The sequence below is a fragment of the Tasmannia lanceolata genome, unplaced genomic scaffold, assembly GCF_043159265.1.
Source record: "Tasmannia lanceolata isolate RefF3 unplaced genomic scaffold, GAP_Taslan_0.1 ptg000020l, whole genome shotgun sequence".
NCBI lineage: Eukaryota > Viridiplantae > Streptophyta > Magnoliopsida > Canellales > Winteraceae > Tasmannia > Tasmannia lanceolata.
In genome coordinates, this window is record NW_027518697.1 from 10215437 (window position 1) to 10241470 (window position 26034).

At 39.6% G+C, this 26034-nt stretch overlaps 2 protein-coding genes across 2 annotated transcripts; both read left to right on the plus strand.

Annotated features, from left to right (window-relative positions):
• The first annotated feature begins 1692 nt into the window (after positions 1 to 1692).
• Positions 1693 to 9055, plus strand: VTE5 (phytol kinase 1 VTE5). The gene is made up of 6 exons (XM_077364143.1): positions 1693 to 2088; positions 2175 to 2242; positions 7901 to 8032; positions 8136 to 8251; positions 8354 to 8468; positions 8646 to 9055. The coding sequence occupies exons 1-6, from the start codon at positions 1801 to 1803 to the stop codon at positions 8830 to 8832; spliced, it is 906 nt and encodes a 301-aa protein (XP_077220258.1). The 5' UTR covers positions 1693 to 1800; the 3' UTR covers positions 8833 to 9055.
• A 6487-nt stretch (positions 9056 to 15542) lies between these two features.
• On the plus strand, positions 15543 to 25387 carry LOC143854052 (uncharacterized). The gene is made up of 4 exons (XM_077363776.1): positions 15543 to 16150; positions 16741 to 17703; positions 24534 to 24581; positions 24657 to 25387. The coding sequence occupies exons 1-4, from the start codon at positions 15947 to 15949 to the stop codon at positions 25080 to 25082; spliced, it is 1641 nt and encodes a 546-aa protein (XP_077219891.1). The 5' UTR covers positions 15543 to 15946; the 3' UTR covers positions 25083 to 25387.
• Positions 25388 to 26034: the final 647 nt, after the last annotated feature.

The following is a 26034-nucleotide window of genomic DNA, read 5'->3' on the forward strand; positions in this document are numbered from 1 at the left end:
AAACACTAGGCAATGTACTGGACTGTACAGAGTGTTATCCAGAAAAATGCCTATTCGACTGGACTTCATTCGGAAGTCCGAAATATTGTTCGGAAGTCCGACTCGGAAATCTGAATAAAGATTCAGACTTCCGAATGTTGTCCAGTAAAATACCTATTCTACTGGACTTCATTCAGAAGTCCGAAATTTTGTTCGGAAGTCCGACTCAGACTTCTGAACAAGGATTCAGACTTCCGAATGGAGTCCACATTTTATACCCCAGAATCACTAGGGAACTACATTTTATACCACGGAACCACTAAGGAATCACATTTTATACCCCGGAACAACTACGAAACCACATTTTCTACCACGGAACCACTAGGAAACCACATTTTATATCTCATAACCATTAGGGAACCACAATTTCTACCCCGGAACCACTTGGGAACCACATTTTATACTAGGGAACCACATTTTATACCTCGGAACCACTATTAATTAAACTACTTTTACAAAGCATGACCTCCTATTTGCTCTCTTGGAAGCACTATTTACACTCTTGGAACCAATAAATTATGGTTCCCGAAGTGTTCATAATGGTTCCGATTATATACATACTGAGTATGACTACCTTAACCACTATCAACACACTCATGATCACTTATAAAGTGTATGGATGTCTATTTACACTCTTGAAACCACTACTTACACTCTTGGAACCGCTAAATTATGGTTCCAAGGTGTAAATAATGGTTCCCAGTGAATTAAACCAATTTTACAAAGCATGAACCCCTATTTACTCTTTTGGAACCATACTTTATGCTCTTGGAAGCACTATTTACACTCTTGGAACCAATAAATTGTGGTTCCGAGGTGTTCATAATAGTTCATATTATATACATATTGAGTATGAGTACCTTAACCACTATCAATACACTCATGATCACTTATAAAGTGCATGAAAGTCTATTTACACTCTTGGAACCACTACTTACACTCTTGGAACCACTAAATTGTGGTTCCAAGGTCTACATAATGGTTCCAATTGTATAAATTGATTGTGTACATAGAGCAATCAAATGGGATTGATAATGAGATTAATAATGGGTTTAATATTGGATTTACAAACATTGAACCATTTAAAAACTTTACAACTATTGAACCATTCAACCATTGAACCATTGAGAGAGAGAAAGAGAGAGAGGCCAAAAGAATCATCTAAAACTTAAGCAAGAGAGGATGAGAATAAAGCAAAAAATCATATAACATGAAAACAACATCTTTAACCTAATCAAGAGAGGACCTACTGGCGCACACGAAGAAATCTCACGTTTGGGGAAGAAGAGGGTGAAAAGGTGATAGGGTAAGTGAAAATGCACATGGAAGTGAGCTAAAAAGGTGAAGGGAAAAAAAGAAGGGAGGATATTCTTGTCCTTTGGAATTTCTAGAAGCACTGACCGCCCCTATTTCACAAAAAAAGAGAACGTACCCTTACTTGACAATTTAACAAAAACTTTGCATTTTTCTAACAAATTTTCCAATTTTCAAAAGGGGCCGAATGTCATTACGCTTGTGGCAAATACGCAGACCACACACCTAGCAGGTTCCTCTTTTCGCAATAAAACACCTCTCCTTTTTGATGTGACATCCACCTATCTTCTCAGATATTTTTTCAAGTAATTAAAGTTGGGTGCCAATTTCAATTACAAGAACAAAGACAAATTAAAAACACACTTCACTATTTCAGACTAGTACCCTGAAAAGGAAAATAAATCAGAACACACTCTCAAGTCTCAACTACTTGCTCGAGCTTCAATCATGAGCTCAATGGGGTCTTCTTTGTTAGTGCTTTTCTCCTCCTCTCCTTCCTCCCTCTTCTTTACATCAAAACCCACATACCCACCAAAGCTTAATTCCTCCCAAGTTTTCATTCTCAAGCCATACCTCACCTCTTCCTCCTCCAAAACTCACCTCTCCTCTGCACTTTTTTACCCACGAGATTTCCCATTATTACAGGATACAGGTGCCACAGCCTTAGTCACGGTTGGTGCCTATTCTCTTGTGCTTGGTTTTGATCTTCTCACTGAGAGAAAACTAATCCAACAGGTTCGGTTTATTTCCTTTGTTTTCCCTTCTTGCCAATTCAATTCTACTCTTCTCTTTGATACATTCATTTCACTGTGTTAGATCAGAACTTGAGCAGAAAATTAGTCCATGTGTTATCTGGGCTGCTTTTCATGTCTGCTTGGCCAATTTTCAGGTACCCATTTTTCCAACTTTTTTTTTTTTGGAAATGGAACACTTCTAGTAAATCAAAACATACATAAGAATTATTCTGTTTAGTCTGTGAAACAACCAATTACCCCAAACGCTTAAGCCTTTAGAGATGAAGTTATTTAATCTTTTGTGCTTTAAGACTCCCCCTCACTTGTGGCCCTTCTTTTGTGTTGGCCATTGCATGTGTTTAAGTATAAAAGATAAATAACGCTTTTCTCCAACAGCTTAAGCTTTTGGAGAAGTTGGTAAGTTAACATAGTATTAGAGCCAAAGGTCTCGAGTTCAAACCTCCAGGATAGCAAAAAATCCACATGTGATGGTCGGCCCAAAGTGGGACCACATGTGCCACGTATTTGCCATGTGGGCCACACGTGCGGGGGAGTGTTCAAGTATAAAAGATAAATAACGCCTATCTCCAACAGCTTAAGCTTTTGGAGAAGTTGGTAAGTTAACAATGTGAATTTTTAATATCAAGGAGTTTTGAACGCAGGTAATTGCTCTGATACCTTGTGAAACAACCCATTACTCCAAAAGCTTAAGCCTTTGGAGATGGTGTTATTTAATCTTTTATGTTTTAACAGAGTCCCTTTTGCTTTGTTTGCCACATGGCGGATTAGTTTAAATTGGATAAGCATGTGGTGTGTCAGGTGGTCTATCAGGTAGGAATTGCTAAGTATATTTTCTGTTTTCAGTGTGTTTGATTTAGTCCAGGATTGTTAGGAGTTCATATTGTTTAGGAGCCATTGACTTATTGGACTGTTATTTAAGTCAGCAAGAAGGAATAGAGAAAAGAAGAAGAATTTCATTTATTTTTTCACATGAGAAGGACTGGCTCACCTGGACGAGCTATTCACAGATCCATCCTTTTCTTAGTTCTCTTCTGTGGGTATTCTGGCATCAGAGTCGGTTTGATCTTGGCATGACAAATTGATCTAATCCTAAGAAGAAATCAGTCATGGAAGAGAGAGTGGAGACGTTGGAAGAGACTGTTAACAGTCCGCCAGTGATGTTTTTCAAGTTTATGGAAAGTCAAATCCAGAAATCTGCATAGGATGTGACTTCTGGTAGTAAGGGGATCTCTTCCAACATAGGGAGTGGAGAACAATCCAAACGAGGTTCACTAGGATGGAATTCCCTCGTTTCAACGCTTTTGAAGATCCTACGGAGTGGGCTTATCGTGTGGAGCAATTTTTCCGTTTTCACCAAACAACTGAAGATGTGAAAGTGCCTCTCATCATCTCACATAGAAGGAGAAGCCTTACAGTGGTTTCAATGGTACGAGAAAACAGACAAGAATATGGAGTGGAAGATCTAAAAATGACTTTCTGTGTTTGGTTTGACCCAACTGAATTTGAAGACTTCGATTCTGAGCTGCAACAATTGGGGACAGTTTGAGATTACCAGAAGCAATTTGAAAGATTAGCAAACATGGTTGAGGGCTGGACAGAAAAGGTCCCAGTGGGCACGTTTTGGGTGGGTTGGGGGGGGGGGGGGGGTTGCGCGCTAAAGGAAGACCTTGGAGGAAAAGTCCAGGTCTGTCAGCCAAAGACCCTAAATCAAGCCACAATCTTAACGAGGATGATGAAAAGAAGTTACAAAGGAGTAATAAGGAGTTGAATGCAGTGACACCCAAGTCACATGGGCAACTCGGCTGCTTGCCTAACATGGGCAACTTGGCTGCTGATCAAAAGGTTCTTAAGAGGTTAACCATTACTGAGATGAAAGAACGTCTCTCTAAGGGCCTTTGTTACAATCGTGATGAACAGTTTGTTCCGGGACACCATCATAAGGCACCACCACAATTCCATTTAATCGAACCAAATCAATGAAGGAGAAGATGATGGATCAGGCAATGATGAGTAAGAAGGCTCACCAGAGATTTCATTTCATGCCATGACGGCTTCTCCACTGCCCAGAATGATGATACTTAAAGGCAAAATCCAAAAACACTCACTCGTGGTGTTTGTTGACAGTGGTAGCACCCTAAATTTCATTCACAATAGGATTGTTGCACATGTGTGGTGCAAGATCAACTACGACTCGAGAGTTGGGGTGACCGTGGCTAATGGCGAAAGGATCACTAGTGGCGGGCTGTGCAAGGGAGTGCATTTGCAGACAAGTGGTTATTTGGTTAAGCTCGATCTCAATGTTTTGACGTTCCAGAGCTCTGATATTGTCCTTGGCATATGTGGAACTTCAAGAGCTTGACGATGGGCTTTCAACAAGAGGGGCAAACTTACGAGCTTGTAGGTATTAAACCACGGGCACCCAAGGTGGTTAAGACAACACGAGTAGAACATTTGATTCAAGGTCACTCTGGAGGTGTGATCGCACAACTGAAGGCCGTCGTAGGTGTTGATCGTTGTGTACACCCCGACATTGACCGGCTCTTGCAAAAGTTGTCTGATGTTTTTTGACGAGCCACGAGGGTTACCACCAGTGTAGACACGACCACAAGATCCTTAAGCCGGATTGCGCTCCAATCAAGGTACAACCTTATAAATATGTTCACGTACAAAAAATGAGATGGAGAAAATAGTCAAACTATGTTGGGTGAGGGTATAATACGTCCTAGCATCAGGCCTTACTCATCTCCAGTTTTATTGGTTCAAAAAAAAGGATGGAACCTGGAGCTTATGTGTGGATGAATTATATGGGGCAACTGTATTCACTACGCTAAACTTGAGATCAAGATATTATCAAATTCGAGTTCATGAGCTGGATTTTCTAAAAACAGCTTTTAGAACCCATGACGGGCATTACGAGTTTATGGTAATGCCATTTGGATTGACAAATGCCCCGTCCATATTCCAAGGCTTAATGAATGATGTTTTTAGACCACCATTGAGGAAGTATGTGCTAGTGTTCTTTCAAGACATTTTAATTTATAGTAGAAGTTGGGAAAAGCACATTCTTCGTTCCATTTTTGAAATCATGAGAAGTCACAAGTTACATGCTAAGAAATCCAAATGTTCATTTGAGCAACCTAGTGTTGAATATCTCGGCCATATTGTTTCTTTGGATGGGGGCTGGCAGCAGACCTTTCTAAAATACAATGTATGCTTGACTGGCCCAAACCCACCACTGTAAAAGGCTTGATCACTTGAGGGGTTCTTTGGGTCTTACAGGGTATTAATGTAAGTTCATCAAGGATTATGGAAAGATTAGTGCTCCATTATCTCAACTGCTCAAAACAGATGGATTCAAATGGGAAGCTGCTGCTGAAGAAGCTTTTACATAATTGAAGACGGCCATGACAACTGCTCCCATGCCAGACTTTTCTAATCTGTTTTCTGATAGAATGCGATGCCTCTGGAAGAGGCATGTAAGCTGTCTTGCTACAAGAAAACAAGCCAATTGCATTTATGAGCAAGGCATTGGAAGAGGCATATAAGCTGTCTTGCTGCAAGAAAGCAAGCCAATTGCATTTATGAGCAATGTATTGTCAGGTAGAAATTTGGATAAATCCACATATGAGAAAGAAATGATTGCAGTATTGAGTGCAATCCAAAAGTAGAGGTCTTACTTGATGGGGAAAAGATTCACAATTAGAATGGACCACCCGAGTTTGTAATTCTTTTAAGGACCAAAAGCCCACCACAACCGAGCAACAACGTTGGATATCAAAGTTTATGGGATGACTTTGATCTTGTGTATAAAAGGGGTTGGGAAAATATACCAGCAGATGCTCTATCTAGGAGTGAGGAAGTCAGATTGCATATGATTTCTCGACTTGTGATTGAAATTTTAGGAAACTTGAAAAAATAGTAGGATCAAATGAAGAGACAATTGATTCGTAACCTTTAGGCTCAACCAGAATGCAACACCATATACATGGTCCAACGGGCAGCTCCTTTATAAAAACCAGTTGGTGCTCACTTCTAACTCAGATTGGAAAAGAAGGTTGTTTAGAGAATATCAAGGAGCACCTGAAGCCGTACATTCTGGTTATTTTCACACACTAAAACACATCACTAGAATCTCCTATTGGAAAGGGATGAAAAAAGAGATTCGATAATGGGTGGCGGAGTGTGAGGTGTGCTAGAGAAATAAGGCTGAGACAGTTGCACCAGCAGGTTTATTGCAACCACTGGCCATACAAAATCAAGTGTGGGCTGATGTTTCCTGGATTTTATTGATGGGATGCCAACATCACTAGGATATACAACAATCATGGCGACAGTAGATAGAATGACGAAGTATGCTCATTTCACTTTACTTACCCCTATACAGCAACATCTGTGGCCCAAGTTTCTATTGATTATGTTGCTAAATTGCATGGGAAGGGAGAATTGATAGTTTTAGGTGACCCAGTGTTTGTGAGCCAATTCTGGAAAAATCAAATGGATGGCCAAACAGAGGTGCTAAATAAATGTTTGGAGGCCTATCTACTTTGTTTTAGTGTCCATCAGCCCAAACATTGGTCTAAATGGTTGTCTTGGGCTGAATGGTGGTATGATACCAACTATCATTCCTCCATTAAGATGACCCCTTTGAGGCATTATATGAAAGAGCTCCTCCTGCAGTTCAAGCATATCTACCGGGAACCACTAATGTCGAGCAATTGGATAGGGAGTGAAGAGATCGAGATAAAATTTTGTCTTTACTTAAAGAAAACCTCAGAGCTACCCAAGATCATATGCAAGTACAAGCTAACAAAAGGCATAGTGAGAAGACATCTGAAGTGGGTGAATGGGTGTTCTTATGGCTTCGGCCATACGGCCACACGGCAGTTAGAACCAATTTGAAGCAAAGCCCAAAGTATTATGGATCTTTTCAAGTACTTCAGATGATTGACCCTGTTGCTTATAAGCTTGACTTGCCACAAGAAGCTAAGATGTATCCTGTCATTCATGTTTCATGCTTGAAGAAAATGGTTGGAGAATTGTTGACTCTGGAGCCTTCCCTACCTCCTATTTCTAATGAAGGAATTGTACTAGTAGAACCTCAAGAGATCTTGGAATGAAGGATGGTTAAGAAAAATAATAGAGTTGAGACAAAAGTACTGGTTCGCTGGACTAACTTACCATTCGAAGCAGCGACATGGGAGAACTTTGCACAGTTTCAGCAGCGGTATCCAATTTTTCAGCCTTGAGGACAAGACATGTTTCAAGGGGAAGAGAATGTTGAGTTTTTTTTGCTTTGTTTGCCACGTGGCAGATTTGATTAAGTTGGATAAGCATGTGGTGTGTCGTGTGCTCTATCATGTAGGAATTGCTAAGTATATTTTCTGTTTTCATTGTGATTGATTTGAGTCTGGGATTGTTAGGAGTCCATATTGTTTAGGAGTCTTTGAGTTATTGGCCTGTTATTTACGTTCAGCAAGAAGGAATAGAGAAAAGCAGCAGAATTTCATTTGAACTTGTGTTCTCACACGGAAGGACTGGCTCACATTGACGAGCTATTCATAGATCCATCCTTTTCTTAGTTCTCTTCTTTAGGTACCTATAAAATTTAAATTGTCATAAATTTCTCAGATCAGGGTATCTATATATGTTCTAACTATCAGATCAAATCAACCCATTTTCTAACATTTGCAATTTGTTTTCATTCTTTTCATCTCTCTCTCTCTCTCTCTCTCTCTCTCTCTCTCTCTCTCTTGTTTCCTTTCTCTTCGTCCGTCTCTCACCAATTTTTGCAGTACCTCACCGGAGGCTCGCTACTTTGCTGCCTTGGTTCCTCTCTTCAATTGCATTAGGCTTCTCATTTATGGTCTCTCACTGGCCAAAGATGAAGGTATGGTGAAATCCGTCACTCGAGAGGGAAATCCAGGGTAATTTCTTCACTTTCCATCCTCCAATCACTTATATCTGTGTGTCTTTCTTTTATTTCTTCTCATGATATGAAAAAAAGGCCTGAGGTATTTCCTTTATCAGGGAATTGCTTCGGGGTCCTCTGTACTACGTTCTGATACTGATGATCAGTGCTTTAATCTTCTGGCGTGAGTCTCCTGTTGGGGTGGTCTCATTGTCTATGATGAGCGGCGGGGACGGTAATCCTCCTCTGCTGACACATGATCTGGATTCCAATATCTCTCCCAGGCCCTTCTAATGAGGCTCTGCTGACTTGTAATTTTCTTTTAATTTTTTGACAGGTTTTGCTGATATAATGGGGAGAAGATTTGGGACTGTAAAGCTTCCTTATAATAGCCAGAAGAGCTGGGTTGGAAGCGTCTCCATGTTTTTATTCGGTTTCTCTATCTCCATTGGGTAGGTTTAGAATTTCTAATCACAGCGTCTGGAAGGAAATGAAATTAAAGAAGTTGGGTTCTCTATGGATTTCGCTGTTTTTGCAAATTTGTTGAATTTTGCTTAACTGTTGGCTTATGTTTTCTCATCTGGGTGGTCAAACTTCAACTGAGATGAAAATGGTTTAATGTGTTATAGGATGCTCTGCTACTTTTCAGCCCTTGGATATCTCCAGTTTGATTGGGGACAGACAGCGGTAAAAGTGGCCATAATTTCCTTAGTGGCAACATTTGTAGAATCCCTTCCAATTACAGAGGTACTAGATGATAACATATCAGTGCCATTAACAACCATGCTAATAGCCTTTCTGCTTTTCAGTCATTAGGCCCTCTATTGAGCTTGTGTCATCTTCATGATTATTTTGGATTTTGTTGGTTGGGAGGAGAAGGAACTCCCTTTATTGTTGTGCAAATGGTCATCTATGTTGGCTCTGTCACTTTAAAAAAGTAGTAGTAATCTGAAAGCACTTGTCAGGAAAATATCTGTACGGTTCCTTTTTTTAATCTATGTATATTTTCTCTTCTTTTTATTGAAAACTTGTTGTGAGACTCCTAGTTACCATCATGAAGTATGCAAAATAAGTGACTACTGAAGCAACGGATTAGGAAACAGATCAATACTTTGTTACCAGACTATGCTACAATATGTTTTTCCCTCTTAACATGTCTCTTTTTTTTCATCCAATTGCAACAATTTCAAAATCTGATCAGACATATTTATGGATTAGATACTGACATAAGGGCTCCCCAATGACATCTTCATTGCTTGTTCTTGAGATGTTGGTATAACACTAAATAACAGATTCTCTGATACAATGCTATGTACAATGTCATCATTTGAGCCATACTAGAGGACGTCTTAACAAAGGATGAAAGGGCACATTCATCATTTATATCTCTAAAAGGCAAGCGTAGTGAAAGCTGGACTTTAGTCCCAGAACCATTGGATCTTCAAAGATTGACAAGAGCATGCCATGTATCTGAATTTTCCTATAACCTAGTCCAACTTATTTGCGCCTTCTCTAAAATCTCAGCTAAGTGCAAAAATGCACCCGCCAAAGGTTCTGATGAACCCAAAGATTATTTCACATGTGCTTTCCTTAATAGCCTTATTCTAACCCCATCCAAAGCATCATTAATCTCTTTAGTACCTTTGGCTTAGCCTTGGACCAATGCAACATGGAATGATCTTAGCCACTCCTAATCACCTTAATTAGTTTGAGACCCTAGCTTGCATCACATAAGGTTGATCCTTGCTATTTTTTTAAAAGGGCACATGAATGACATAAGGTCTGGAATTTTCGTATAGGAAATGGTCTAAGCACCTTGCCCTAGAGCCAGCCATAGGATGCCACCTCAACTATTCCTAGATTGATCCTAAAAATCCCAAACTCTTCTATAAGTATGCCACAATTTCCCATTTGTAGGGAATCCAAATTTTAGAAGAGAAAATTCTCCCAATTTAGGATTTGCTAGAAATTTACATGAAAGGATAAATCTGTGCTAATGGCCCTCTCCCCTAATCCACTCTCAATAAAAAAGAGAGTGAAGAAGAGCCATTGCAAAGAAGGCCCTCTACAACTATCCGAAAGATGAAGATGAATTTAACCTTTCTTAAAATTTAATTTAATTTAATTTTTTTGAGTGGCAAATAGATTCATTAAAGAAACAGAGACCGAGAAGGTCCATGGAAAGATGAACGACCAAAAAAACGACAAAAAAAATATACAATAAGAACTTTTGGAGGAACAAAATCGAACAGCTTGAGGCTTTCTTTGTGCACCCCGGCACTCGCTAGACTATCCGCTTCACCATTGGCAGACTGCCTAATATGCTTGAATGTGATTGCTGCCATTGCAATTTTATCAAGAATTTCATCAAAACAGGCATCAAAATTAATTTAATTTAATTTAATTTAATTTTCTTTCCTTTCCAGTAGTGTAGCTAAGCGTCTTTGTGTCCGATTACTTATCATCAAAATTAGGATATCTCTTTGCCATCTGGCAGTGAGGGAACAAGGGCAAACCAGTGGCTAGTGGTTAACGTCCTAAAATTCATAGAGACCTTTTTATTTTTAAGATTTCTTTTGGTTTATTTCTAGAGGTGATTCTACCAAAGTTTCAGGACTGCCATGGAGTTTCAACAAATTTTTAGTAGTAACTCAGCCAAAATTTTTAGTCAAATCTTTCTTTTTAATGGATCTCCGTAGTTGTCTTGTTTAAATCTTCACATTTTAGCGGACCGTCTCTTGGGGGTTGAGTGAATGTGGCCTTGCTGCCCCTTTCTGTCTCAAAACTGTACCTTGTTGCATGGAATCTCAGAAAATTATGTCAGTTCTCTTCCTTTTTTTAGGGATTGGAAATTGTTAAAGTATAAAAGATTTAATATCGCCTTCTCCAACAGCTTAAGCCTTTGGAGTAACTGGTGGTTTCACACAAATCTGCCTTTTTTCTTCATTCTTGTTATAAAGCTTTTCAAAAAGAAAAGTTTTGTTTCACAGGATCCAAATTTTCGACACCGAGTCACCGACTCAGTTTTTGCATAAAGTGTGAGTGGCAGTTCCATCCTCCTCTCAGTGATTTAGCATTCACTACAGAACAACATCATTTGTTCATATATGAATTTCAAGCATTTAGTAGGTGCTACTAAAGCAGTGTTTCCAGCCAAGAACTAACAATGGAGTTAAGCAAGGAGATAAAAACCCAGAACATAACAAACTTTACTTCTTAAAGTAATGTGTGTTTTGGTCAATTAGGTATTGGCCAACACCCCTCTACTAGATAGACACCTCTCTTTCCCTGCCTATAATCTTGATAGTTCTTGTTTCCAACAGAGAACAAACAATGGAGGTCAGCAAGGACCTGACACCCATGAAATAGCAAACTTTATAGCTTAGAGCAGTGTGGAATTTGGTCAATTAGGTATTGGCCAACACCCCTCTTCTGATAAGACTGAGAAACACCTCTCTTTCCTTGTCTCTGATCTTGAAAGTTCTTGTCCAGATATTTCATCACAGAAGCTTAGGAACCCCATGTATTCATGTTGTTTTATCATGGAGATGCTTTTCGCAACACCGATGATACCTGCAATAGAAATTGAACAAACAAAACACATTGATTATTCTTACATACGTGTGCATAGGATTTGAGAACTGAATGGTAACGAATCTGGACTTTTCTTTCAACAACAATAGTTACAGCACTCGCAAAAAAGACTGCAGAAAGAATGAAGACAATGAGGGAAACCCTCTGCTAGCAACATCACTATTTTTCTTATGAAACACTGGCCCCAAAAGCTAGCCATCACAGACACTGACATAAAACAAAAAGTAACGAAAGTGACTATTAAGAATTATTATTTGTGTTACTACTTCTGCTGGAAGATGTACAGGTGATGATGAAATAAGATATGAAAAGGAAAATTGAATGTCTTGACTTGTTGACAAGAGAGTAAAGATTGTTTGATGGCACCATTCAAAAAAAAAAAAAGATTGTTTGATGGACCATCCATTATCTTTCTCTAGTCTTCATTCATATTTTCATTTATACATTTCACCAATGCTCTTGATCATATCGGAAGGAGTTTTACGAGGGAACCAAATGAGTGCATCATGTATCACTATGGTCTGCAACTTAATACCGTAAAACAGACATGTGGACCACCTCTCTTTCCCCATTTATGAATTGGCTGAGTTATCTGGTTATGGTTCTTTCCATGTTTCTCAATGGAATTTATGCCGATTTATTAGCCTATGTGATGGGAATCTATACCATTGCTGGGGTCTGAGATTGTTTTGCAGGGCCCATTGGTAGCATCTGACATGATAAGCAATCCATTCCAGTTTGTCTCCTCCAATGCACCAGTGGAAGCAGCAAACTACAATTCTGAACATTCATAAACTATTGAAGACCTCTTCAAAGATAAGTGTTACGATGGAAAGTTCAATGGAAGCTTCACACACTGATTGTGTTTCCACACATTTTCTGCTTCTTGCATTCCCAATTCAGTTTCACAGCTTCATATAGATACACACTGAATGACACAGGAAACTGAAACAAATATCCATTTTTTTCACTTGTAGTCCAAAACACACCATAAACAGAAATGAGTGTTGGTTAGTCAGGTTACTTGCAAACATTGAATACACAACAACCAGGACTGAAAATATCTACATCATTCTACAAAAGAGACACAAGTAGAAATTATGGTCCATTTGTTGTACTGAGTATAAGATTTGATGAAACAAAAAATATTCAGTTTTTCGATCTTAAATGTTGCGCCCCCAAGGCGTGGAAGTGAGGGTGCGAGACAGCGATCTCAAGACTATGGCTTTACCCGCAAACACGCAAGGTCCTCGATTTCGATCACCAATTTCCATAGCAAGGAATTAATTAAGTAAAAGCCACAGCTAATAAGTGAAATCCATAAAACCACTCCTCTAATCCCTCCTCATAAACAATAAATAGTCAGCCCATAACAAGTAAATAAAATCCTTTACGTAGTTCCATACGAAATAGAATAAAAGTTCAACTCAACACTCAAAATAAATAAATAAACTATCAGAATCTTCAATCTCTTCACTAATCTTCTATGTTCCACTGTCTCTCGTAAACAATCCTAAGCCTCCTGGTTATCTAAGAAATACTATGTAAAGAGTGAGCCAACACTCAGCAAAAGATTATATACACTTCGCATTGTATTACCATGCTTCCTTAGTTTGTGTTGTGCATGTGTCAGATTATAATTGATCTAAATTATTCATGCAGAAGACCTCACCTATGGAGTATCTAATGGAGGAGAAATTATATGATGAGTGGGCGTACAAACTCGTACTCATCATCCCATCCTTGATATTTGATCCAAAAGCAGCTCACTTTTTGAGAAGCTGTTGTTGGATCAAATATGAATGGTGGCCGTGAAAACACGTGAAGTCTTAAAAAGTAGGTACGGCCCACTTTTTTTTATGATCCAAACCGTTCATCTGTTTGAGCACAACGTAAATAGGTTGTGCCCTAAAAATCATTTCCATAGGATGATCCTGACCCTCCGATCTGTAGAAGATTCCATAAATGATTTTTGGGGCACTACATATTCAGATCAGTTCAGATCAGAGGGTTAGAATCATCCTATGGAAATGATTTTTGGGGCACGACCTATTTACGTTGTGCTCAAACATATGAACGGTTTGGATCATAAAAAAAAGTGGGCCGTACCTACTTTTTTAGACTACACGTGCTTTCACGGCCACCCATCATATAAATTCTCCTAATAGAGATCCATAAAAGACCATACTAATATGATTATACAACCGTTCAAATTTAGTAACTAATAAAGGCACATAAAATATGGCAAAATAGTCTTTTCAAAAGATCGATACTAAGCACGACCATGGTCTCTAATTCTCTAGATATCGGGATTCAACCCTAACTTAGTCGATCAGATTCCTTTTGTATAGGTCTTGACCCTTGGCCCAGTCTGGTCTTTAGTCTTGTAAACAACTCTTCTCTTTGCAATAATTCTGCTCTAAGATGGTAATCGATTCTAGGTGATTTATGTGTAATTTAGACCATGCTCTTTCTGGATTTTGAGAATTGATTTTTAGTCCGAAATTGATTATTGGAGTAAAAAATGCATTTAGGCTGTGTTCTACCTGGAATTTGAGTCCCAAACTGATTTTTAGAATCAGTATTGCATTTAATTTTGAGTCGAATAATCAGTTTTGGATTGAAAATCAATTCTCGAAATCCCAAACAAACATATCCTTATGGATTTTGAGTCCAACTGATTATTGGACTCAAAATCCCAAACAAACATAGGATCTCTATTCCTATTGGATTTTGAGTCCAAAACTGATTATTGGACTCGAATTTACGTTTCATTCGGAGTCCATAATCAGTTTTTTTAAACTCAAAATCAACTCTCAAAACCCAAAATGAAGAGGGCCTTAATTTTGAGACCATAATCCGTTTTGGACTCGATCCAAAATGAACTGGTCCTTAGAAAACAGAGGGCTTTTAGCTTGTGTTTTCTCATGTGCTCGTTGTCCCTTGTGAGATTAGCACCACACCTGTGAGATTAAACCCTAGAAAAAGCAATGCTTTAGCTTCTCTTGGTGGGTTTTTATTTAAGGGTCCAGGATCATCTGATCAAGGTGGGCCCGATGTTAATCGGTCGTGGGGCCCAAAGAGTGATCATTATTAGATTTCTTCTCTCTTTTTGTTTGAAAGATGAAAGAAATTTTTAAAAGGGTTTTAGGTTTAGATTTCATCCATAAAATATGGAGGAATAGGAATTCGGTACCCAGACACCATTCGTCCAAATGAGTCACACATGGCCTCTAGTTGGGGCTCGGGTCAGGTTAGGGTTGGGTTTGGGTTGACCCTCCTTGGCTTGGGGCTTAGGTCAGGCTGGGTTAGGGTCGAAGAAATACTCTTTCGGGTTGGGTTCAACCGGACCCAACCCTGCCCGAGTTGCAACCCTATCTTGTGTTGACCATCTTGGCTGCTGGTTTCTCCTTTCTCTTTCTCTTTTAATGGATTTCTCATCGTTCAAAAAATAAAAGAGAGAGGAAAGAAAGCATTTTATGGATACCAAATAGACCCTTAGTTGTACGGGTGCAACTCGGGTCATGTTGGATGGCGTTGAAGCCAACCCTAAAACCCAACTCGAGAGGCCGTGATACCATTCCCTCAACCCTAATCCAACCCAACCCAACCCTCGGGTTGAGGATGGTCAACCCTAACCCAATCCATCCATCCTGAAAATCGAGTCGGGTTGGGTTCAGGTTCACCAAGAGCCAAATAGAAAAATACAATAACCCAAAGAAAATCAAAATAAAATTAGAGGACAGAGGTCGAGTCGGTTTGCCAGAGGCTTCAACCTTAACCTAACCTGAAATTAAATCTGGTTGGCTTTTCCCAACCCTAACCCAACCAAAGTTCAACCCTACTTAGTTGTAAATAGTAAAGAGTGCCATTATCAAAATACCAAGAGTGTCGATATCATTTCATCTCTATACTAGTCATGATGAAAAGAACTACCGTCCTCATTCCCCTTTTAGAGTGGGGGGGGCCGGAGGAAGAGCTGTTTAATCGAACCTATTTTCTTGCCGAAGCTTCGTGTCCAACCACTCTCCTCCCTCTCTAACACCCAAAAAAACACTTCTCCATTTCTCTCGTATTCTTCATCGTGCCTTTCAATTTTCCCGGCAATAAACACACTCCCCTCTCCTCTACTTCACCCCCCTTTCAAACACTCTTTTTTTTCCCGTCTTCTCTCACAAGTAAAGAAAGAAAAAAAAAAGAGTGAGTGAGGGAGAGATTACGAGATTTCTTCTCCCTCTCTCATTTTCACGCTCGATCTGTAAAGAGGAAAGACGAGAGAGGGGTCTTGATTGATTAGGGCACTCATTTTTTTGAATTGTTGTGCTGTGAATTTGTGATGGAGAAGGATGAGCGGAAAGAAGATGGAAGTGAAAGTAGCGATTTGACATCAGAAGATGAGGGGACTAAGGATTATATAAAAGGAGGATATCACCCTGTTCGAATCGGGGATTCTTTCAAGGGCGGGGCTTATGTTGTTCAGAGCAAACTAGGTTGGGGCCATTTTTCTACTGTCTGGCTCGCTTGGGATACTCACAACTCTGTATGTCTCTCTAACCCTAACCCTAACCCTAGCTCTCTCTCTCTCTCTCTATACATATATTTTCAGTTGTTTGTTCTGTGCACATTCTGTTTGCTATTGCTTAGGCTAGAGACTTCTTTTTTTTTTTTTTTTTTTTTTTTAAAGGTAATACAATCAAGAGTACAAATCACCAACCCTAACCCTAGAAACAATATCTAAAAGATAGGGGGATTACAGAGGATCTCAGGCGATCTAAATTCTTCGAAACCTGTTCGTTAAGATTATGACAATCGATTGTAAGTGTCAAACTGACTGATTATTCGACTCAAAAGTTACGTTTAAATTTGAGTCCAATAATCGGTTTCGCATTCACTATTTGGATCAGATGTTATATGTTCTTTCAAACATCCGCTTCTCTTTTTTTAGGTCCTGTGGGTTTCAGATTGTGATAACCGATTGTTAGGCCCAAACCGAACATGGCCCTTAAATCTTTTCTCTTTTAAATAAAATGCTACACAGATAGATAGATATATTCTTAGATCAACGGAGGGGGAGGCAAGGAGTTGATGTGTGATAGATGTATAAAGATTTTTTATGTGTACATTGGGCAGAGATATGTGGCACTGAAAGTCCAGAAGAGTGCTCAGCATTACACAGAGGCGGCTATGGATGAGATAACCATTCTCAAACAGATTGCTGGGGGTGATCCTGAAGACAACAAGTGTGTGGTGAAGTTGTTGGATCATTTCAAGCATTCTGGGCCGAACGGGCAGCATATCTGTATGGTTTTTGAGTATTTGGGAGATAATCTTCTGACTCTAATTAAGTACTCCGACTATCGCGGCATACCTCTCCCCATGGTTAAGGAGATCTGCTTCCATGTTTTAGTAGGACTGGATTATTTGCATCGCCAGCTTTCCATCATTCACACCGATTTGAAGCCCGAGAACATCTTGCTCTTATCAACGATAGACCCTTCCAAAGATGCCCGGAGATCGGGCATTCCTCTTGTCCTTCCTATCGAAAAAGATAAAGCTGGGTTCGACTCTGGAGCCCCGAAAGACATAAAGAGCTCCAATGGGGATATGACGAGGAACCAAAAGAAAAAAATCAGGAGAAAGGCTAAACGAGCGGCAAAGGCAGTCACTGAGGAAACTGAATCAGATCCCAAAAATCTTGCATCTAGTGAGAGGCTATCGTTTTTGGATTCGGAAACCGAGGGAGATCAACCGGATAGTTCTGCTAGCAAACATAACTCATCGGCTGCTGATGAGATAAAGGATGATAAGCATGCCAATCAAGGTCGTCGAAGGGGGAGCCGCTCCACTAGGCAGAAGCTTTTGATGTTGGTTGACCTCAAGTGCAAATTGGTTGACTTTGGGAATGCCTGTTGGACGTACAAGCAGTTTACGAGTGACATCCAGACTAGGCAATACAGGTGTCCAGAGGTTCTACTTGGATCTAAATACTCTACCTCGGCAGATATGTGGTCCTTTGCTTGCATATGTTTTGAGCTGGCAACTGGTGATGTTCTCTTTGACCCTCATAGCGGCGATGGTTTTGACAGGGATGAGGTATGGACACATTGCTGCAACTTTTAGTTATTTCGCTCTTCGTTTTCTTTTTTGTTTGCCTGTTTGTTTGTTTGTTTGTTGAGATATTACTTCTTGATTGCTTTGCACTGCAAGCTATTCACTGTGTTCACTGATGTTCATCTCAAAGGCATTCTCATTTCTGGTCATTCTGATGGACTATGTTAGCATTCTAATTAAAATGTCTTCTTATCTAAGAGCTTTTTCCATGTATGTCTGTGCTTACTTAGTGTACGACTTTAGATCATGCGGATTTTCCAGTTAAGATCATAGAATCATTTTGAGTTAGGACATCTTGTATATTGTTGTATATTTACTAGAATCTTTCATATGTGCTGGTGTAATTTGTAAACTTGATACTAGGTTCGATATCATCATTTTGAGGGAGGACATATTGTAATATTGTTGCATATTTACTAGAATCTTGCATATGTGCCGGTGTAATTTGTAAACTTGGTATTGGGTTCCTGCTCAGCTCTACAAAAAGCTATTTTGAATCTGTAAGTCTTGTGGCACGTGGGTTTGACTTTTGAGTGTGTTGATTTTCTTTTGTGAGGTTGGCCAATGTGCTGATTTTCTTATACTTAAAAGCTAAATAAAGTAACATAATGAAAATTGAAAAGAGTTTAATATAAGTTGAAACATACTTAATGTATATGTGTCAGTCTTACTTTCTGTAGTTCTGTATTCTTTTGCTTTCTGTGTATCCATAAGTCTATACTGTACTTATTGGTACTCACTACTGAGTATCTTGTCAAAAAATAAGAAAATTAAATATTTAAAGCGCGATCATCCGTCATCATTCATCGATCACCACACCAATAAATCAATTGCTAATTACAAATTACTGACTAGAGTGTGCTTTATATGGAAGTCATACCATATGTAAGAGTGCAAGTAGAACTACTTATCCTAATTACTTATCAAATTCGTAGGGAAGAACAATGTGACTTAAAGCCATCATCATCTCTCCATGTATCCATGGCCTCGAGTAAAAAATAACATAAAGCATGTTAAATTGCATATAATCCTACTAGAGTGAACATGGTAAGTCCAATGTCCCCATACTGATCACTCTTTGTTGGAACTGCTACCTATGAAAGTGTGATACTTCAAAATGGATGGAGTAACAACTCAACAGGATACAGTAAGGATAACGGTGTGGGATGCGTGTCGACTATGACTGATCCATATCCCAAGTTTTAGATTTTTTTGGTCGCTATTGGTTTGGTGCCTCGTGTTCCAAAGATGACCTTTTGAGCATAAATCTTCGTTGTTCTTTTTATGTTCCTTATCATATAGGAAATGAGAATTCTAAGTTAGAGAGAGGTATCCAAAGAAGGAGATGTTGATTTGTTGTGCAAGGCAGATGTGTGTGCTTTTCAATTTTCAAACCACGCTGGTTTTAAGCTATTTTAACATTTTCTTAAAGAATCCTTACCCATATCCCATACTCACATATCAGATCATTGCCATATACATATCCTGAGATTTTGGCATTTGGTGGATCCCTGCATCAACTCCTCACATATCCAGCTAACATAAACTGCTGTTGTTGACTCCAACACATTCTCACTGTAACTTCATGATCACTGATTTGCCTTCATGTATTTGAGGTGTATAACAAAATTTTGATGACCTCGCTGGCATATTATCATGTTGACCTCGCTAGCAGCGACCTTTTTTCCTTTTTTGAAAGGTAAATTTGATGATGAACTTGAGTATAAAATTTTTGACTTGTAGTTAGAGACTCTGCCAATACTGTTGGATTGTTCATTAAAATCTACGACTGGGCTAATGGTATCAATTCATTAGTAAGATCTAATCCTACCAGTAAAAAAAAATCTAATCCTAAGATGACTTGGTCCATCATTATTGTGAAAGTGTTCATAATTCAAAGTAAAAACAATTTCTAAGCAACTGAGTTTTCCTGAGCTTACCCTGATATGTTTGAGAAGCATGACTTAACAATTGAAGGGATTAATATTGGTCCCTATGAAATATTTAGACCGCCAATGATTGAATTACGCCAATTTAGTGCTGTTCGAAAAAAAAAGGTTGTGCCCATTTTTTCAAATCTCCAATCCATGTACTGGATATCCACAAAACTGCTGTGTAGCATGTATTCACACCATTGAAAGCTTTTGATCAATGTACTAGATTAATACAAGACTGTGACACTGGTGTTGGAAGCTTCTGATCAATCATTAAAGGCTTTATTTGTTACATGTATGCTGGTTTCTTGTATTTGCTGTTTTATTATTCTAATTTTTAGTTGTTTTTTTCCCACCTTGAAGTATGACATCTATATGGGAGCGATTATGCATTATTTTCATTAGGTGCTTTACCTTTTTGAATTTCGCAGTGGTACTCTGCTTTTTGGTCTTCGAGAATGTTCAAACTTCTGCATCTTCTATTTGATCATCTTTTGTGGTTTTATATTTTGCATTTCTTTTGTTGATTGTGCACGAGTTATGAAGCAGAAAGATAGAAATTAGTTCCATAGTGCATTTTGGTGTTAGCCTTTTAGTTCCATAATTGTTAGAATTCTTGAGAAGATACGTTAAATCCCTGTAGTTGCAAATTCTTGATACTTTTCTGGTCCCAACTTAAAAGATTATGTCAACTGTGGTGCAAGTTTTCATTGTTGTTGCTTTCTGTATGGGAAATGATTTGGTGAGGTGGTTCTTATTTAATAATGAATTTCAATCAGTCGTATTTTGCACCATATGCTAGGATTGAGCCATATTATTCAAAGCGACGCTAGCAGGCTCTGCTGAGATGTGTTTTTTGTTGCGAGGGATCACTCTAATCATACCATTCCTCTTATTCTATAGAAGAAAGTCCTTTAGGAAAAAGAACAAAGACACTGCATTCAAAATTCTTCAATTGGTCAAAAACTACAGAAACTTTACAATGCAACTTTGTAAGGTTGAGTAACAGAACCTAAAATATGAATGTTGAAAATTCATACCCCTTGCATTTATGAGATAAAGCTGAGAACCCAAATTACCAATTGCAGTTGGTTCTCAAACAAGGTGTGGTGAACCTGGATTGTGATTCTCTTAGTTTGAGTTCTTGTTTGGCAGGTGGAGTGAGTAAAAAGCAGAAGTTGGAGATGGAGGGGTTCTTTCAGAGAGAGGCTCATCGGTTAGGGCTGGTATATCTGTTATCAACCAAAAACTCCTCTAATTCATTCGTCCCCTATCGGCACTATGCAGAATGTGTTAGAAGAAGCTTTGGATTGGGGGGGATGGGGGGGTCTCGCATCTCACACCAGTCGGATTTGAAATGCTCTGGTATTGAGCATAGAAACTTCGGATCTCGTAGCCTTTGTAAGAGATGTTTGAAAAGGAGGAAGGAATCCCTTTGGAGAACTGCGCGATTTCACCCAGTTGGTTGATTTCTGTAAAAGCCCACCGGAAATCAGAATCCCGGATAAACAGATTGAAGTACGAATCTCAGTTCTCAGAAGTTGCTTAGTGGGATCATTGGATAATAACAAATGGAGCTTGGAAGAGGTATGGTTGAATGCCAAAAGACTTTGGAATATGTCCCACGTATCAAAACCTTTCCACATTGGCCTATCGCTGGTCCTTTTCAACTTTGAGTCGGAACTCCAAGCTAATTGGATTCTTGATAAAGGGAATAGCCCTTGGAGACAACCTTTCCTTGTTGAGACTCTGGAACTCAATGCTCACATCGACCATGAAGGCCAGATGGATTAGATTCTATAGTATTCCGTTACATGCTTGGACCCCATCAACGATTGAGGCTCTGGGAAAACAATTTGGACAAGTAATTGAAGTTCAAATGACGGGTAACCACGACCGCTGCATGAATTATGCTTCAGTAAAAGTATTATCCTCGGAATGGAAGCATCATATTCCCTTCATCCGCTTTAAGATAGGCTCAAGAAGCTTTCTAATATGCACTGAGGAGGTAGAAGAAGGAGTGATGACCAACAATAACCAATGCCCAACAATGATTGAAGACAACTCCAATGTTTCAAAAGTAGAGGAAGAAAAGTTCAGATTAGGCAACCGCCAAAGAAAAAACAATTCCATGAGAGAAAAGGAAAAGTTTTTCCAGAAAAAGGAGGAAGGGAGGAAAAAGAGCCGTTGGGGCAGTTTTTTGAAATTGAACCAAGTGGGTTGTCAAGGATTGAATCACAGATACCAGGGGCTAGTACGTCAAGTCAACAAGAAAAATCAGGTAAATCTAATCGAATGGATTTCAAGAGTGTACTGACACCTGGAAGAAATGCCTTAGAATCAAAGTCTATCGATATCGTATCAAGGGAAGAAAAGATTACGCAACTAAGACCGTTGATGGGCTCAAGGAAACCCACGGAGAGCCCCAGAAAGATAATAAAGAATATTATCAGAGTCAGGAAGGATACGCGTCAATACCATGGGAAACGTGTCTCCTGGCTGAGGAAGCTGAATAGCTACCGTAAAGGAGAAGTCTCTGCCTCGAAAAGTGGCATTCATTCCCAAAAACTTAATCTTGCTTCAAGCCTCCGACGCTTTTGGCTATTAAAGGAGGTCTTTCACTCCTTTAAAAGGAAGCTCTTGGGTCGCCAGATAGCAGGAAAGAAAAAGAGGAAAATTTTTCCTTAATTGTTCTCATGGAAAATCCTAACTCATCAGGGAAAGACAATGAAGATGACAGAAAAGGGAAGAGGAAAATCGAGTTGGTCGAGCCTTGGGTCGAGCCTGCAGACGAGACTAAAAAATCTCCTAAAGTTAAAGAGAGAAGACCTTATGAAGGACCGTCAACTCCAAGGGAGCTTGAAATGGAAATCCTTAAGAAGGATTGGAAGAAATTCAAGGCCGATGCAAGAAAGAACATGGAAGAATTTTTTCTCCTAATTGGGTCGAGGGATATTAAAAGAACCTGTGTCCCGAAATACAAACTACCGTTTTTCAAGGAGGCACTAGCAGAAGAGAGAGGAAAGGAGATTGCGATGAGTAGCCCAGCAAAGGGAGAGAGCGAGGGTTGAGGAAGCTCCCTCTGCGAATTTGTCGATCCGTCGAACTGAAGAGGAAGTCAATTTATGGGATGAATCGGCAGATCTTCTGATTTTAGGGGATGTGTTTGGGACATGGCAGGAAGATCCGTTGGTTAAGGAAAATGACAAGGAGAAGGAAGAGGTCAAAAGTCAGAGCAAGAAAAGGGATAGGTCCTCAGACCCCAGCCCTTAGAGAACCTCTCCTTTTTTGTCTCTTGTAGATATCTTTTTGGTTTTAGTCTTTTATGTCTCCCCCCCTTTTTTCTTCCTGGTTCTTCGGTCTCCTGACGTGAATCTTCGTTGGGATCTTGGTAAGTCTTTTGACGGTTTCTGGATTTATTCGGCCTAGCTTTAAGGCTCTAAGAGATTAAGGAGTTATAAGGGTTTGGAGATGGTTTTTTAGTATCCTGAAGGAATAGTTGTTTTGATGGTTCGTTATATTCTCAGATTGTGAGGTGTTTACTGGGGCTTAGTTTCTTGGGTTGCTTCATTGTATTTGATTATGAGATTTTGTTAGGGTCAGGGTCCCAGCAGTTTTATCTTGAACAACAGTTCAAATCGGAAGATAGTAAAGGATCATCAGAGTTAGGGCTACAAATGAGCCGAGCTTTGGGGTGTTCGGGCTCAGCTCGTTTAGTTTTTATGAAGGCTCGTGTTCGGCTCGGCTCGGCTGGTGAAATATTCGAGAAAGCTCGGCTCGGGCTCGTTAAGTGGAACGAACCAAGCTTGAGCTCGGCTCATCTCAAGAATGATAAAAACATACATCTGTGGGATTTGAACCCAAGCCACCTCTAAATCCAGCGCCTTAACCACCCTGCCAAACTTTCATTTGTGATAAACAGCCCACATTCTTTTATTTTATATATAAAAAGCAAACATAATCCAAGCTTTAAAGCTCGGCTCGGCTCGGCTCGTTTATGAACCGAGCCTAAAAAGCTCGCGAGCTTTTCCGAGCCGAACTATACAAAGCTCAAGTTTGGCTCGTTTATTTGGCGAGCCTAATTTTTGGGCTCGGGTTCGGCTCGTTTAGTAAACGAACGAGCCTGAGCCGAGCTTTTAATGAGCCGAACCCAAACATGTTCGGGAGCCGGCTCGGTTCATTTGTAGCCCTAATCAGAGTGGGCTTGAGGAACTTTGTTCTTCGCTGCTTGGGATGTATTTTCTTCCTAGTTCTGAGATAGCAGAAGAGTAAAATGAGTGTATTAAAACGATGCAGATGCTCGACTTGTTTCGAGCCACCTATTACCTAACTTCTGCTGAAGGGAGCCCTTGGTATAGTATGTGTTCTTTTGGAAGAAGTTGATGGAGATAGGGATTCATGAAACAGACATGTCTCGGGTTGGTTCTACGAAGGAGAGATTATTAAGATTCTATCTGGAGATTGCTAATGGGTTATAGCTTGGCCTTTCTAAGGATTGTCCAGGATGTTGGGCATATAGCATTTTTTGCTCTTGTCTAAGGTTTTCTTTCATGCACATTGGAGCTTGTTCTGATGTTTCTTCATGCTTGTAATCACAGGGGACTCCTGTTCCCTCTTTTATGTAATTATAAGTATGAGAATATATAAATGTCAATTTTAAAAAAAAAAAAAATCTTCAATTGGTCATATATTCTACAATTATTCTATTTGTGCCAATAATATTGGGCTTTGGATTGGAAATGGCTATATCATTTGTTTTTACCAAAGAATTCGTTTGTCTGGATGTGTGCATCCGAGGTGGATGGTGAAGCCATAACTTTTAGTTTTTACTAAATGGGCTGAGCATGGATGCCTACTGCTAATTCACTGTGATGACAGGACCACTTGGCGCTGATGATGGAGCTTCTGGGAATGATGCCGCGTAAAGTAAGAAGCTTCCCTTTTCCCTTAGCACCATTTTTAAGATAGTTAAAATTAATGGCAATCATGTTTTTCTTTCAGATTGCCTTAAGTGGCCAATATTCACGTGACTTCTTCAACAGATATGGCGACTTGAGGCACATTCGCCGCTTGCGTTTTTGGCCCCTTCCCAAGGTGCTCATGGAAAAGTACGACTTCAGTGAGCAAGATGCAAATGACATGGCCGAGTTTCTAGTTCCCATTCTGGATTTTGTCCCAGAAAAGCGGCCTACGGCAGCCCAATGCCTAACCCACACATGGTTCACTGCTCGCCCTCAACTTCTCGAACCTTCTTTGCCTACTGTTCAGACCGAACCCATGGATGATAGTATTTCTGACGAGACGAAAAAGGAGAAGGATGAGGAGGAGGCAATGGAGGTGGGTTTGGGACTTATCGCCATTGATGAAGCTTCCAAGTTGGTCAAAGAGCCCCAACCAAGTAAACAACCCAAGGCAGCCATTAGGTAGTGTGGCTTGGCTACTTAAAACTTTTCCATTTCTTATGCTGGCAGCATTTCCAGAAGGGACATATATTCTTACCAAGGGACTTCTTTTCCATGTCCCTGATGTATGTGTTGTCCAAATGTTTCACTGCCTTGTGATCATTGAACTGGAACATTTGCTTAAAAGTGTTTAAATCTTCAGGTTTGTTGCAGCCTGTTCCTTTGAGACCATTTTCCCCTCCAGTCTGTTCTCAAATTTGACATACGCCCGGTTGTATCAGTTGGATTCGTTGTTTTTTATAAATTTCTCAGTCTCGTTTGTTTGGCGGATTTACATGGTATCCCAGTTATGTCTATTTTGTGGGTGGTTCTTACAGATTGCAGTGGTGATATTGGTGCTTGTATCGTATTTATATTCTGGCCTGCACAGCAAAACTGATTCCGGAATTTCGTTCAAAAAAATTAATGGAATCAAGGGGGGCGTTATTGATATCGAGGTGGAATCAGAGGGGGGAAATGCTGGAATCTGTTTATCACCCCAAGAGGGGTAATTCTTATTCCACCCTGGTTTGAATGGAATTTTTATTAGATATTTTTTGGAATTTTTTTTTCTCTTAATGTTTAAATGACAATCAGAGTAAGAATTAGAATAATATATCAATTTTGATTCCTGATTCCGGCAATCTAAACGCAGCCAAACTGAGCTTGGTTGATTCACCCCTGGCCGATGTTAACAGTTTTACCTGTGCCCTCTCTACAGGAGGTTTACTTTTCTCAGGGATCAATGCCGAACGCTTATTTGTTCTATTCGGTGTGGGGATTTATCTATATCTTGGGTTCATAGCTGTGAGGAAGATGAAGAAGAAGCTCTTCCCCAAAGAAATGAAAATATTTTTGGAGACAGAGAGACCTGAGAGGGATCGAGTGAGGAGAGGGAGAAAAGGCTGAAAAACAAGGAAAAAATAAACTTTACTCAA